Source organism: Apiospora kogelbergensis (genome assembly GCF_038363985.1).
Source record: "Apiospora kogelbergensis strain CBS 113332 chromosome Unknown utg000006l_segment0_segment0, whole genome shotgun sequence".
NCBI classification, from domain to species: domain Eukaryota; kingdom Fungi; phylum Ascomycota; class Sordariomycetes; order Amphisphaeriales; family Apiosporaceae; genus Apiospora; species Apiospora kogelbergensis.
Window position 1 is genome coordinate 3,442,110 of NW_027117423.1, and position 14,926 is coordinate 3,457,035.

Below are 14,926 nucleotides of genomic sequence, written 5' to 3' on the forward strand. Positions count from 1 at the left end.
TATATTTTGAAACGGCCTAGGCACTCACCACCACCAGAACACCACCCAGGGCCCCAAGCAGTGCCCAAGGGCCGACCATCAGGAATGGACATATCGTCACCGTCGCATGATCCCGGACTCTGTGGTGTATCTGTCCAGTCTGATTCGAGCGAGCAAATCGCAACCACGCCTGTGCCTGGCTCCACATGCTTGACAACCCCTTGACCGTACCCATGATACTCATCATGATACCCATGCCCTACCCATGGCGCACCCCCGGTCCCGCCGAAAGATCGTTCCATGATCCCATCGCATCGCCTGCAGGGATGCCAGATATGACGAGAATCACCAATCGCCCTGCCAAAAAACAGCCAAACGAGAACCCATGAAACCTTGGGTGCTCAGACTGCCAAAGTCTTGTCTCGTCGATGGTCTACGACAAACCCGCACGCACAGCACAGCCTCGCCTCCTAGTGCTCGCTGGCATCTCGACTCTACATGCTGGACTAACACCACCCCCATGCTATATCGACGAGAGCGTATCGCAGGGCTCCATGGTCCCATAGTCGTCGGACTTCTACAGGCGGTCGAGGATATTGTGGACTTGGGATCGGGAAAGTTATGGGTAACAGACTTTCTGCTATTATATATTCCAGATCGCATCGCTTCATCTGGTAATACTCTCTCTCTCCTCATCCTCAACAACCTGTTCCATTCTACCATTCGCTAGTCGAATATCCTTCTTTCTTCCTTTCTTTCCTCTGGAGTTGACCTTCTTTCATCTTTGAATTTTCGCTTTTGAAGACCACACACTCCGGACCACCTTTTCCCACATCTCGGCTTGTCCTGAGTTTTTACTTTCTTTCCGACACAATGCATTACTCAGCTTTGGTACAGGTCCTGGCGACGGGCCTGGTCACTTCGACCGCCGTCTCCGGCTTCCAGTTGGGCGCCATCCCCAACCGCCGCACAGCTGGTGCCCTGGTCGCCCTGGCCGGCCCTGCCGCCGCCGTCCCTTTCGTTAACATGGGCCGCCAAGCCGCCCCTGCCGCCGGCCCCGGTGCCGTCGCCCCCGCCGCTGGAAAGGGCAAGCAAGCCGCTGCTGGTGCTGGTGCTGGCAAGGGAGTCGCCGTTAAGGGCGCTGCTGCCCCGGCTGCCAAGGCCGCCACCCCCCGCCAAGGCCAAGGCTGCTGCCTCCGGCTCTGCCGCCGCACCTCCCCCGCCTGCCGCCTCGGGCGCACCGCCGCCACCTCCCCCGGCCGCCTCGGGCGCCGCGCCTCCTCCTCCTCCTCCCGCTGGATCTGGCGCGCCCCCCGCCTCCCCCTCCTAAGGGATCTGAGGCTGCTGGTGCCGCACCTCCACCTCCGCCTCCTGCTGGTGCCTCGGGTGCCCCTCCCCCCCCCCCTAAGGGCTCCGGTGCGCCTCCGCCTCCTCCTCCTAAGGGCTCAGACGCTGCTCTTGCTGCTCCTCCCCCGCCCCCTGGTGCTTCCGGCGCTCCCCCGCCGCCCCCTCCTAAGGGATCTGAGGCTGCTGCTGCCGCCCCCCGCCTCCTAAGGGCTCTGGTGCTCCCCCGCCGCCTCCTGCTGCTGGTGCCGCTCCCCCACCTCCCAAGGGCTCTGGTGCACCCCCGCCTCCTCCTCCTGCCGCCTCTGGCGCCGCTCCTCCTCCCCCTCCTCCTGCTGCCTCCGGCGCTGCTCCCCCTCCCCCTCCTCCCGCTGCTTCCGGCGCTGCTCCTCCTCCTCCGGCCGCGTCTGCCGCTCCCGCTGATGGAGCTGCCGCCAACAACACTGCGAAGCGATCACCCACCGTTGACTCTCGCGGTTTCCGCGTGCTTCGCCGCGCTTTCTAAACTGCCAGTCATCCTTCGTGATGTGATGGTGTTGCCCCGTAGTCCCCTGCTCACGGGCTGAGGGGAACCGACAGAAAGGGGGGGATGTGTATATTACCTTTTGTTTGGGTTATTGAGCTGTGATTATACACTGAAGAGGAGCTATCGGATTAAGGGGTTGCTAGCTAAATATTGATACCATAGAAGTCGCTCATTTTTTGTTGGGTTTCGGAAAAAGGAACTGTTCATGAGGCAGAGAGTGATGTGAATAGGCGACCTTTACATATGACCGAAATGAAATATTAAAAAAAAACATTTTAAAAAGATACAACTCTCGAGGCATCTGCGAATAATCTATCTGGTCTAAGTGTTACACATCAATATCCTACTTCAACTTCTTGTGTATACCTTCATGTAGTTATCTTTGCTTGGTCTTCGTTATCTACGCGATACGGGAACCTGTCGGGCTTCTTCCCCCAATATTAGTGTTTCTGCTTGGTTGCCGCTAGAAACTCAATGCAAGAGAGGATGGCACTACGTGTCAGGGCTAAATGCTGATAAGCGAATCAAAGGGGCAGGGGGTAAAAGAGGCCGTACAAACCCAGGCCATATTTATGCAGCTCCCGTAAAAGGTTTGCGTGTCGCTTACACATCGACTGGTCACCACGAATCGTTTATCCATGTTGGGGTATGAGGGGGTGGAAAGGGGGAATCATAAATTGCCGATGCTTCCTTGAAGATAGGAAAAGGGAAGGTCAGTCTCTCAAGCCGAGGGTCGCAAGTAATCATCCCGACTTTTCGCTTTTTGTTACCTGCGTACCCCGCTGTCGCTTAAAGTATCGTGTAGTTGATGGCTTGTTTCTGTAGATATCGTATATATGGACTTATCTTTCTTCAAGAGAAGTTTGGTCATCTTCTGATATAAGTTAGATACAGCCGATCAGACCAAACTGACAACTACTTTGTGTAAACCACAACATCGCTCCTGATTAAAAAGCAATGTCAAACTTACAAGAGGAGAGCAGCGGGCCGTTCCGCGTCGCCATAATTGGAGGTGGGATAGGTGGGTTATTCTGTGCGCTCTCCATCCATCACCATTATCAATCATCCTCCTCTTCCTCCCCTCATGTCAAAAGGGGCATCCAGATCGACGTGTACGAGCAAGCCCCACAGTACCGCGAGATCGGCGCCGGCGTGGGCATGGGCATCAACGCGGCGCGGCTGGTCCACCGGCTCGGCCTGGGCCCGGGGCTGATCCAGATCGCGGGTCAGCGCCAGGGCACCTGGTTCACGTTCCGCCGCCACGATGATTCCGGCGAGGTTGTGGTCATCCCCGACGCCGACCCGGAGCCCGGCGACGTACGGCAGGCGCCCTGCGCGCGCTCCGATCTGCTGGAGCTGTTCCTGGGTGCCATCCGCGAGAGGGGCGCGGCGACGTTGCACACGGAGAAGGCGTGCACGGGGGTTACTGTTCTCGGTGGCGACGGGGAGAACAACGGGGTTGATGTTGATGGCGAGGGTAAAGGAGGAGGGAAAGTTCAGCTGAGGTTCCGTGACGGCACTTCGGCGACCGCCGATGTCGTCGTGGGCTGCGACGGCGTGCACTCGGTGGTGCGCGATCAGTTCGTGACCGACGCCAACAACAAGTCGGTCGAGAGCGGCACCATCGCGTACCGGGGCATCGTGCCCATTTCGGCCCTGGAGCGGGACTGGCCCTTCGACCACTGGTCCAACATCTGGGTCGCCAAGCACAAGCACTTCCTCGCGTATCCCATCACGCGCAACACCAAGCTCAACGTCGTGGCCTTCGTCACGAAGCGCCTGGGCGGCGGGATCCCCATCAACGACCGCGAGGGCGAGCAGAACAAATACAAGAACATCCGCGAGAGCTGGTCGTCTCTGTGCGATCTCTCCGAGGTCGTCGCCGACTTTGCCGAGTTCGACGAGCCCGTGCAGCGCATCATTTCTCTCATGGACGAGCGGCCCGGTCGCTGGCGCATCAACGACCACGAGCCGCTGGGGCGGTGGCACTTCGCAGGGGGCCGGGTTGTCCTGGTCGGCGACGCCGCGCACGCCATGTTGCCACACATGGGGGCGGGCGCGGGCCAGTCAGTCGAGGACGGGTGGATCCTCGGCCGGGCTTTGGCAGAGTATTTGTGTTCATCATCATCGAAGACGGAGAACAGAAGCAGTAGTAGCAGTACAAAATTCCAATCGCTGGAGTCCACGATGCAGTTCTACCAGGACCTCCGGCTGCCGCGCGCCCAGAGGGTCCAGGCCGCGAGCCGTGTCTCGGGGAACCTGTACGAGCTGCAGACCGAGGAGATGAACGCGCTCAGCTACGAAGACTCGCTGCCCGTGCTGGGCGAAGCCATGTTGCAGCGTATGAAGTTTGTCTGGTCCGAGGACATCGATGACTCTTATGATCGGATGCGGGATGGCGAACAGCAACAGCAGCAGCAGCAGCAGTAAACAGTGGTTTGAAGGCCCGATATATAGGTCACTCCTACTTAAGCCAACCAAGGGGCTTCAAACCAACTGCCGGGAAGCCAGCCACTCAAGCAATATACCACAATAGAGCATGAAGTCTTTGAATCTTGTTTCTATAGCCTGTATATAGCGACTGCTCTATGCACGTATATACACACACACTCCGATATATCTGCACATGAGTAATTTAACCAGTAACACAAAACCATCAACATGGTCGATCACCGGGTACTCAGTGGGTACTCAGCGGGCGCTCATCGGGCTTGGCCAGCCACTTGTTCGAGCCCTACAAAACGCGACCCATACCGTCGTCTGGACCTCAAGAGCAAGAAGATCCTGCCACTTGGTTCTGATAGAACCACGACGAATGTTCTCACGCATGACAGTCTTGGGGTGTCCCTAATATGTTCAGATCTCGGGAACACGTCATTGTGGCTGCCGAGGAATAACCTTGGGATGTATGATGCTGATTCTAATTGCATGTCCAGTAGGACAGGGCCAAGACGATGTTCGCTATGTAGACATATACATATGTACATCTTGGTCGCGTGTGTTGCACGGCTATTGCCGTATACCGAATCCCTGTTCATCCACCGAATCGCTCTAATGGGTATCTCATAATTAAAACACTTCTCAATCTGCAGCCTATGCCGCAGATCCTACTAAGTCGTTCAGTCGTCATCGTCGGAATGGTATATTTTTCGCGGCCATTCCCTTGCAATATCAATACCATCCCTAGGCCAGAACCATTCGCAAAAAACGAACAGAAGGTAGTCGATGACCGCGCAAAGACAGAAAAGCTTGCCGGCCCAGACACCGCAGCCGTAGTATCGCTTAAGGCGGTCGATCAAAGCGAAGCTCCGAACACCGGAGTGGCTTTCGCCGTTCCACGCCGCGGTATTTCCTACGTCATAGCCGTAGAATTCGGCCTCGGTTATGTCGCCCATGATGCCCTTGTAGACGCGCTCTGTACGTTTGGCAATGTTGTCCCACGAATACATGGCCTTTACCTGATCGTGAAACTTCTCTGTGCGAACTTTATTCGCACGCAGGGCAGAAATTGCCTTGCCGGTGGCAACCACAAGGTCGTCTTCTTCTGGCTTCGCGAACACAGTCATGTGGCCAGGGAGGACCTCTGGAATGCCACCGACAGCAGTGCAAACAACATAGAGACCACAGCTCGCGGCCTCTACCAGAACTGTCCCAAAAGCTTCGGTCAAACTCGGATGCAAGTAAATATGGCCACGGACCATAACGTCCCGAACTTGTTCGTGGCGTACGGAGCCTAGCATCTCGACCTTGTCCTGCAGTACATTCTGCTCAATCATTTGCTCCAAGTCGATGCTTTTCGGGCCGGACCCGGCAATGATGAAGCGAGTATTGGGATGATTTTCAAGGATTCTTGGAATCGAAGCAGTGAGTAAATCGGTGCCTTTGTTATAGAAAAGTCGAGAGATAACAACGATAACAACTGGATCGTTGGGGCCAAGATGATGGACCGCAGGGGTCGCGTTGCCAAACCCGTTGTTGGGTGCTGGCGGCTCCGGGGGTATTTCCGTGGGCGAAAGTTCTCTGACACCACGGCGTTGGGAATCACAGAAACCATGACCGGGTCGAGCGCCGCTCGGAGCACTGTGTTTTCTTTGCTTGTATGGCTGACGCAGATAACATGGTCGACATCACTCAGAATGAACTTCAGAAGCTTATTAGTCAGGATACTGCCAGCTTCCGCGAAGCCAAACAGCGAGTGATCGGTGAAGACGGTACGCAGGCCCATTGATCTACCGTGCAACAACGCCTCGTGACAAAGACTGCTGAGACTGGCGTGGCCGTGGACTATGTCGATCTGCTCTCGGATCATAATGTTTCGGAACATGGGGAAGAAGGAGAAGACTGTCGGAAAGGTGGCGGATCGGTAAATGATGGCGAACGGGACGTGGTAGACTTTGATGCCGTTCGTAAGATATCGTATTCCCTTCCGGTCTGGGTAGGCATGCGTTATGACGACGACTTTGTGACCGCGATCGACCAGCTTCGTGGCTAGTTGGTATATGTGGCTTTCGACTCCTCCTGGTTGCGGGAAGAAGAAGTCGCTAACCATGGCGATGTTGTACGTACGGCGCGGCATCTTGACTGGCGAAAGAGGTAGCGAGTGTGAATGGGAGGACTTGATTGTTGTATTAGTTCCGGCTCAAGCCTGCCCGCTCTCAAATAGTTTTATGCTCAATAGCATGCTAAGAAAACCTGTCATGGCCTTGAGCATGAATGGTCAAGAGGTGAGTAAGTAATGAGCTTGCGACTGGCAATGGTCAATTGTCGATGATCGAGGCAGTTTGGTTGCGCGAAGTCGACATGTGGAAACCATTACCCACGATGTCCCTCAGTACTTGCTCACAGGTACTGCTACTGGCGTCACCTACAGTACAGCTGAAGCTTGAATCCACACAGGGGTCCGATAGCGATAGGCCGAGCACCTTCAGCAGCTTTTGGCACTAGCGCCCAGATTTCCAGCGATAAGATGCAATACCCATAATAAATTCTTTAGCGTTCCTGGATGCAGTTGCGCTGGGGAAATAATTCCGCGATGCTGCTTCGCAGTCTTCAGATGGCCGCAAAAAATAATCTTCGGGGGACTGGTTGACCAGCAGTCAAGCATGGTGTCGCAAACTGCAATTGATTTGACCTCAACACCCGCAACGTCATCCAAGAGTCAGTGACAAGTCGGCTGTCAAAAACCTCGGTTGCCCCACGGTCGACCTCGTATCAGCAGCTGATCTTTGTGCTCGTCTTTCCGAGTGGCCATTCCATCCCACTCGCCGCTTAAAGCCAAACTTTGTTTATAAATTGCCTACACTGTTTATCTTATAGCAGTCGGAACTTTTTCTGCCACAGGCATCATGTATGCGCGATACATCCCACCGGCCAAGCCGGCGGCGGCAGCGCCGCCTCCGGTCGCAGAGCAGAGACCTGTTGCGGCGCCGCCGATTACCAGAGTCGCACCACCTGGCATTGTCGTACCAACTGGCGCACCGGCGTCCGGCGCGTACGGTCGCTATATTCCACCACCCAAGCTTGAAGAAGCGGCAAAACTAAATACTAAGATTGTATTCGATGACGAGCCCATGCCTGAGCGCCCTGCAAAGAAGGCCAAAGTAGTCGCAGAGGATAGCGCACCGAAAGAGGCGCCCGAAGCCGATAACGAAGAAACTGGCGCGAAGAAGGACAAGAAGAAAAAGAAGGACAAGACGGACAAGAAGGACAAAAAGAAGAAGAAGAGTGAAAAGAAGAACGAGGAGTCCACAACACCAGACGAGCCCACCGTCACAGCCGCCACTTTAGACAATGACGTCGAGATGGCAGAGTCTCCGCCTAAGGAGAAGAGCCCCGAGTTAGCAGACTCTCCTTCCACGGAAAGCCCAGAAGTGGCAGAAACTGCTGCCAAGGAGAAAAACCCCTGACTTACCGGAATCTCCGGTCAAGGAGCAGAAAAAGAAGAGGGAGAAAAAGAAGAAGCCCAAAGCCGAGACGGAGACAAACGATGCCGACATTGAGGAGGAGCCGGTCAATGCGCGGCATAAAGGGGTCTTCGAGAAGAAAGCGAAGTCTATGAAAGCTCCTGACTCCGAGAATGTCGTCGATCATCAAGATGGAGATCAGGATGTGCCAATGCTGGACGCTCCAGAACCACAAGAAGTACATGGCCTGCAACCCTTGCCCCAGCCTGAACCCATAGCCCCCGAGCCCCCGACAGCACCGCAAACAGAGCTGCCTTCTTGGATCTACGACCATATCACAGTTCCTAGAGATTCAAAGAAGCCGTTCACCAGTTTTGGCTTGCGACCTGACTGCGGTATAACTCCCGAAGCTTCGAAAAGACTAGAGGCAAAGGGATACAAGGAGGCACATGCCGTCCAGACTGCAGTCATACCTCAACTCCTCCCTCACCACTGCCTCACTATGCACAGTGACCTTTTGGTCTCATCTGAGACTGGATCTGGAAAGACCCTGGCTTATGCTCTGCCTATCATCCGCGATCTGAGTAAGTCTGGCAGCCCTCGCACATTTCTTCGAGCCATAGTGGTGGTTCCGTCCAAGAATTTGGCACGACAAGTCACGAAAGTATGTGAGGAGTGCGCCGATGTCTTCAGTGACTTAGGTTTGAAACGAGTCAAGGTCGGCATCGCCACGGGAAATAGGTCTCTCGACGAGGAAAAGGCTGCTCTGGTCGAAAGAAGAGAACGATGGGACCCTGAAGGCTATAAAGAACGCCAGGAGAGGATCAGGACTCGGAGTCGGCGGGACTTTTTACGATGACAACGAGGACGAAGAGAGAAACCGCCTGCTCGCAGCCGAAGACCGCATCAAAATCTTACCCAACCATGTCTTCGAGTACGATTCTAAAGTCGACATTCTTATCTGCACACCAGGCCGACTTTTGGAGCATATCAAATTCACGATCGGCTTTGACTTGGACTTCGTCCGCTGGTTCGTCCTTGATGAAGCCGATAGGTTTTTCGGGCAGAACCACCAACAATTCCTCGACGTCGTCATACCAAAATTACAGACCGATACCGAATTGTTCCAACGCCGCAGTCACATGCAGACACATCTAACGGGTGTCCGCAAGGTCATCGTGAGTGCCTCGATGACAACAGATCTTGACAAGCTTGGGCCATTGAAACTCCGACGGCCCAAATTGGTAGAAATGGCGCCCGAGGAGGGTGATGAGACGCGTGGCCGAGAAACGATGCTCAGTCTGCCCGCAACCCTCCGGGAATCCGCCATCAAAGTCGACCTGGAACTCAAGCCCCTATTCCTCCTTGACCTGCTTGAGAGCGACCGTATCATGTCCAACGATGCGGACGATAGCTCAGACAGTGATTCTGCTGCAACCGCTGATGAACCTTCTTTGCCTCCCAAGACTCTCATCTTTACGCGAACAAGGGAAAACGCTATCCGACTCGCGCGACTCCTGGCTATCATGTCCCCCAAGCTGGAACCTGTCGTCAAATGTCTTACTTCCGACAGCACGGACAAGACGCAGACTCAAACCCTGAAGCGGTTCCGAGCAGGCAAGCTTCGCATTATTATCGCTTCGGATCTGATCGCTCGCGGTATTGATTTGCCTGACGTCAAGCACGTCATTAACTACGATATGCCCAACTCCGTGACGGCGTACGTCCACAGAGTCGGTCGTACGGCCCGAGCCGAGCGAGATGGTCATGCTTGGACGTTATACACGTACCAAGAGGCCCGATGGTTCTTTAGCGATATTGCTGGTAAGGACGCGGCGGTACGTCGGTCTGGGGAGGTGGAAAGGGTTCGAATCACAGAGGAAAAGGATGATGCTTTCGAGGAGAAGAAGACCAGGTTTGAGGCAGCTGTTGGCCAACTCGCAGAGGAAGGAGGGGCTTGATACCCTAGATAAGATATAAAATTCAATCCTTATTCGAACATTACTGGCTGAATTGTTTTCATGTGCTAGAATATTTCATTTTAGTGATTTGAAATGTATTCTTGTTTTTGTCTTCTCTTAATGTGTAAGCAACCCAGTAAGTTAAGGAAGAGCGACCAGAAAGTAACCACCTACACTAAGAGGAGAAAGGTACGGAACGCGATCGAGCCTGAAGACAACGATGTTATGGTCGTCATTAATCTTGGCTCGTGGTCGCCTCGGACAGTTACTGCCACACCGCGGAGGATAACACATCCAGCACTCGAATGAGCCTGCCGCTAGGAAGTATAACAAGGTGGTGAGGATGAGCTGCTATGTTGTTTTGAATGGGGCAGATATGATGATGGTGTGTGTTGGTTATGGTGGAATAAAAGAGTAACATAGGTGTGGTATAAACCAGCAGTCCTAGGATATATACCTTTTAATTATCTATAAATTATATAATAGCGCAGATAGTAGAGAGTAGACAGTAGAGAGAGAGCTTCTGGCTTTGCTAATTTTGTAGTGCAGGTCCCTTCTATTTGGACCGCCCTAGGGTGGCATGCCATTGGACATTTCTGATATGCTCGTTTTTGAGAGGCGATGAAATGATGAGAATTAAAGGGGCGTCGTAAGCAAGTAGACAACCAACCTATCTGACAGTACTGACTCTAGTCTGTATCACAGCGTATATCTCCAATGACGTCGGTGACGTCGTGCTATTTCCTAAAGAGGTTCGGTTGATAGTTGTCAATATAATGGCTATTAGTGATGAGCTGGTATAACAATAGCAAAGAGCTACCTGGATTCATCGTCTCATCAGTCGTATTCTGGATCGATTGGAGACTTCGCCGATCAGGCCACGCCCTCGCCTCTTTCCCCCGACCTCCCTTGCACCTCTCTGATTTTGATCCCCATCAGGCTCGGCTGTTCAGTCTAAGTTCACTCCGTAAAGCACTTCCCCGCCGCGATTATCTCGAAAGCCTTGTTCGTATGCTCCCATACTTGGTTCTTCAGCGCCTCCACCTCCCCATCATCACCTAGCTTAGCATACGCCTTCCTATTATGAATGTCGTCACCCTTCCAGTCCAAAGAGTACGCACCACTGCCCAAGCTCCCATCCATACCCCTAACGGCCCCGCCCGTCCCGGTCTCGCCACCCCCGTCACCAACGTTGGCGGCAGGGTAAAGGACAGGCGAAGCGAGAGACAGCATACGCGCAGCGCTCTCGTCGGAGTCGACGGCGACGAAGGGTCTCAAAAACAGCGGCACCAGGATCCTGTTGAAGAGGAAGCGGAACCAGGCCGGATACGCCGGATTGTCAAAGGCGGAGGTCAGAACCAGGCCGGGGAAGATGTGGACTAGCCGCAATTTGCCTGTAGTATCATCACTGTGCGTCTCGGCTAGCTTGGCCAGGTAGGCGGAATGCATGTGACACAGATGTGACCGCGCCTGTAGGTAGCTGTAGTGTTGGGGATCGCGGAGTGACAAGTCGTCCCGGAACAGCTTGGCCTCGAAGCCGGCCGCGAAGACAGACACCACGGCTGCGGGCAGCTCCGATTTTAGCAGCAGAGGCTTCAGTTGCTGGATGGCGCGCATGCGGGAGTAGTACATCATGGCCATGGTCACGTCCAGGCCTTCCTTGGTGTCTGTTAGAGCACCGGAGATAATTAAGCATTAGCTACAATGTAATTCCCATAACGAGAGAAGAGGAGGGGAAAGAGAAGCAAACCTTTCCGAGGTTGAAAGATAGCTCCCCCGTGCGACGTCATGAGATAGTCAATCCGCGGTTCCTGTTCCTGCCCCTCGAGCCGCGTGATCTCGGCGCACACGGCGTCGACGCACGCCATGAGCGATAGGTCCTCGGCCCGCACGAACCGGTACGTGCCCGCCGGGCAGATCCCCCTTCAGCTCTTCGACGATTTCGCGGCCGCGCTGCTCGCTGCGGCCCACGAGATAGACCCGGGGTGCGTGGCCGTTCGCCTGCTGCGCGGAGGACGTCAGCGCCCGCGCCGTCATGTGTCCGATGCCCGACGTGCCTCCCAGAAACACGCCGATGAGCGGGCGGCGGCTCTCGGCCAGCAGTGCCGCGTTGAGGGTCTTGACTTCATCGAGTTTCACCATGTTGCCAGGGATGAAGAAAATGGTATGTTAGGTTGTATTAGAGATAAAATGCAGTGAGCGCCATGGTGTCTATTTACACACAGCCGACAGTAGGGGGTGGCATGCTGTCTTCCATATATGCATACATACATCCATATTCGGCATAAATAGTGTCCTTGGCCGGTTCCTTGTCTTGCTCCTTGTCAGAGTGATCTCGGGGGAACTCATTGCGCCGGATAGCTATCGAGATTTGGGTTTAGCTGTCACACTTGATCCCGAGTGCGAGGACACCAATTTAGCCCCCACTAACACTAACAAACAACACTTCGATGTCGTCACCACTTCAGCCCCTTGCTTGATTCGTTATCCAACTCCAGCGCTCACTTCCTCCAGGATCACAGCCAATTGATATGATATCGACAGGACGTGCGACAAAGAAGTGACATGAGGGAGTATCCCAAGTTTATAATAGATCAAATATTGTTTCTAGGTTACATGTAAGAAAGATAGTACAAGGTCTCATTTTCTATCGTCGCACACCTTACGACCAATTAATCCAAGCCGTCTACTCCATTCATTGATTAGCAACAAGAGGGAAAAGGGGAGATAGGTATTCTTTCTCTCAGGCCAGCTCGCACTCGATCAAGCTCTCGACGCCCTTACCGCCGGACCAGACCTTGACGATGCGGAGCCCCGCGGAGTCGAAGAGGTTCTGCCAGTCGTCGAGAGTGCGCTCACGCGACGAGAACTCGGTCAGCATTATCATGTCGAGCGCCGTCGTCTCCCAGTATGCGCCCGTGGCCGGGATCACGTTCTCGTTGATAAGCAGCTTGCTGTAGCCGGGCCGCATAGCCTCCGTCAGCGGCGCCAGGATCTTCTGGCACACGCTGTCGGGCCAGTCGTGCAGGCACGAATGCATGTAGTAGGCCCGGGCACCTATAGCGAGTGGTCATCATGTGTCAGCTCACTCTTGTAGTCACTTGGCGGGTGTCTTATGTGTCCTCCTTTACTGAGGCATAGATACGCAATGTGTGGAAGATAGAATAGGGGGTCAGGTTGGGTTTGGCGAGAAAAGGGGCTCGTACCTTTGACTGGTTGTTCGGTCAGGAAGTCGTGCTCCATGCGCAAAATTTTGGAGTCCAAGTCAGTGATCTGACCGATAACGACGGGCAGGTCCTGGAGGATCAGCTTCCCCGGGTGGTCGGGAAAGTAGCGCTGGAACTCGGCCAAGTCATGTCCGACGCTCCCGCCAATGTCTACTAGAAACGCCGCGTCTGCATCCGCCGTTTCAGTCCCCGCGATCAGGTTCTCCTGGACCGGGAAGAAGGAAGGATGCATCCACGGCAGGCGACCCTGGCGGTAGCCGCCCATATGGTCGTTGAACTGGGTGCCGTAGCCAACGGCCTGCAGGTACTCGAAAAAGTTCTTGTCGGTGTGGTAGGCTTGGTGAAACGAGGTGGCGGCGGCGTCGGTAGGGTTCTGCCAGCCCGTCTTGCGGGCGAACTCGTGGAAGGAGATGACTCCGGCACTCGCGGCCAACCTGGAACAGCGCGTCCAACATGTCTAAGTCAGTGGGTATGATTCGTCACAAAACGGCAAGAGACAAGAAACGAAGAGACATAAGTACGGACATGGCATAGTAACCGCCTGCAATGACAGGGATGCTCAATGACTTGGTGAAGTTCGTTGGCTGATACTCGTCTTCACCCGTCTCGATGATGTACCCCATGGCACCCAGATGACGCATAAGACGGCCTATCAATGCAGTTCGTTAGAAGAGGGGGAAGACATGTGGCATATACTCGAGGTGTTTGACATACCCAGAAGCACAGGGTCCATGGAAAGAGCCGGGGCAAGTTCGCTGACCTTCTGCGGCCTATCGCCGCTCTTAGCCATCAAGGCCCATAGGCCAGTGTCAACGCCGGTGGTCAACCCAGCCATTGCACCGGTCTAGGAACCCCGATCTTAGGTCAGTCTGCTGGAAATGCGTCTCCGGGTGAGGCTGAAAAGCATTGGAAGTACCGACCTGAGCCCAACAATGCTTGATCATGGTCTCTCGGGGCGTCTCGAGAGCCTGCATCAGGTTCCGGGCCTTGACCAATAGGGCATGGCGAGCCTCGTCGCCGCCGGTGCTAAGGGCATCAACCCCGGCATTGATTTGCTTCACCAGCCCGGGAACGGCGTCGAGGTTGTTGGGGGCAATGGCTACAGCCTTGTCGACTACGACCCCATTGGAATCGTTAGCTCCGTTGGATCCGTTGGTGATGTCTAAGCCCATGTTTCCTTCTCTTTTCTTACTCTTCTCTATTTACTTGCTTGTGTCTCCTTCTTTAATTTTCTTGCTGCAGGTCTTGAATAACAATGTGCAGGTGAGGGTTTGATGTAAAGGAAGTGCCGGAGAGAGATGCAAGGTGCGGGAGCAGAGCAGAATGGTGTTTGTGTCATCTGCGATTGCAGTTCTAGATGAAAACGTAAAGGGGGGACGGGAAGTCGGAGTTTCTTTTTCCTCAGATCTGCATAACGCCTCCTGCAACAGCATCCCGTTTCCCATCGTCATCACCCCTAAGTGGCCATGTGGAATTCCCCTGAAATGCAATCTGACTGGGTGACTAGGGCTGGATACCAAAGCAGGGCCCAAGTCTGGCCAGGGCGATATATACCAAGTATACCTACCGCATATCAGGTCTTGCGGTCAGACGTTTGACCAGACACTGAAGATCGAGCTCCAACCATGGCCGATTCTGGCGCAACTGCAGGCAGTCTATCATATCGATGCTGATGCTCCAGACCAAGACCAGGAAAACCAATGGCTTCACCCTTATGCAACACGGCTCGGCGACCGTTTCAACCGTCAGATTTCGCGATATGCTATTTTCCCCTGGTGTATGCAAATCGAGACAGACCAATGGTTGCGCATATCGACTATTGAACACTGTCATCGATATGCGAATGCAATCCATGAGTGGTTGATAAAAGAAAAGTGGTAAAGAAAGTACGGGGCAGACATGTTTTGAGCAGGCGTAGTCCCTATACTCTATCAGGGGGGTGTTGCGGCTCACACTCGGGCGGGTTCGCCAGCCGGGAGGTGTCTA

General features: G+C 54.3%; 6 protein-coding genes across 6 annotated transcripts; 3 read left to right on the forward strand and 3 right to left on the reverse strand.

Annotated features, from left to right (window-relative positions):
* Positions 1 to 852: 852 nt before the first annotated feature.
* On the forward strand, positions 853 to 1,889 carry PG998_009924 (uncharacterized protein; the record flags this gene model as incomplete). The annotated part of the gene is made up of 2 exons (XM_066876740.1): positions 853 to 1,365; positions 1,422 to 1,889. The coding sequence occupies 2 exons, from the start codon at positions 853 to 855 to the stop codon at positions 1,887 to 1,889; spliced, it is 981 nt and encodes a 326-aa protein (XP_066728896.1).
* Positions 1,890 to 2,806: 917 nt separating this feature from the next.
* On the forward strand, positions 2,807 to 4,279 carry PG998_009925 (uncharacterized protein; the record flags this gene model as incomplete). The annotated part of the gene is made up of 1 exon (XM_066876741.1): positions 2,807 to 4,279. One exon carries the CDS (start codon positions 2,807 to 2,809, stop codon positions 4,277 to 4,279), a length of 1,473 nt encoding a protein of 490 aa, XP_066728897.1.
* A 689-nt stretch (positions 4,280 to 4,968) lies between these two features.
* On the reverse strand, positions 4,969 to 6,425 carry PG998_009926 (to N-acetylglucosaminyltransferase SPT14; the record flags this gene model as incomplete). Its single annotated transcript, XM_066876742.1, has 2 exons — positions 4,969 to 5,698; positions 5,875 to 6,425. 2 exons carry the CDS (start codon positions 6,423 to 6,425, stop codon positions 4,969 to 4,971), a joined length of 1,281 nt encoding a protein of 426 aa, XP_066728898.1.
* Positions 6,426 to 7,194: 769 nt separating this feature from the next.
* Positions 7,195 to 9,713, forward strand: PG998_009927 (uncharacterized protein; the record flags this gene model as incomplete). Its single annotated transcript, XM_066876743.1, has 3 exons — positions 7,195 to 7,685; positions 7,741 to 8,427; positions 8,471 to 9,713. The coding sequence occupies 3 exons, from the start codon at positions 7,195 to 7,197 to the stop codon at positions 9,711 to 9,713; spliced, it is 2,421 nt and encodes an 806-aa protein (XP_066728899.1).
* A 960-nt stretch (positions 9,714 to 10,673) lies between these two features.
* On the reverse strand, positions 10,674 to 11,855 carry PG998_009928 (uncharacterized protein; the record flags this gene model as incomplete). The annotated part of the gene is made up of 2 exons (XM_066876744.1): positions 10,674 to 11,380; positions 11,564 to 11,855. 2 exons carry the CDS (start codon positions 11,853 to 11,855, stop codon positions 10,674 to 10,676), a joined length of 999 nt encoding a protein of 332 aa, XP_066728900.1.
* Positions 11,856 to 12,456: 601 nt separating this feature from the next.
* Positions 12,457 to 14,112, reverse strand: PG998_009929 (O-methyltransferase; the record flags this gene model as incomplete). The annotated part of the gene is made up of 5 exons (XM_066876745.1): positions 12,457 to 12,770; positions 12,920 to 13,374; positions 13,466 to 13,589; positions 13,655 to 13,784; positions 13,861 to 14,112. The coding sequence occupies 5 exons, from the start codon at positions 14,110 to 14,112 to the stop codon at positions 12,457 to 12,459; spliced, it is 1,275 nt and encodes a 424-aa protein (XP_066728901.1).
* Positions 14,113 to 14,926: the final 814 nt, after the last annotated feature.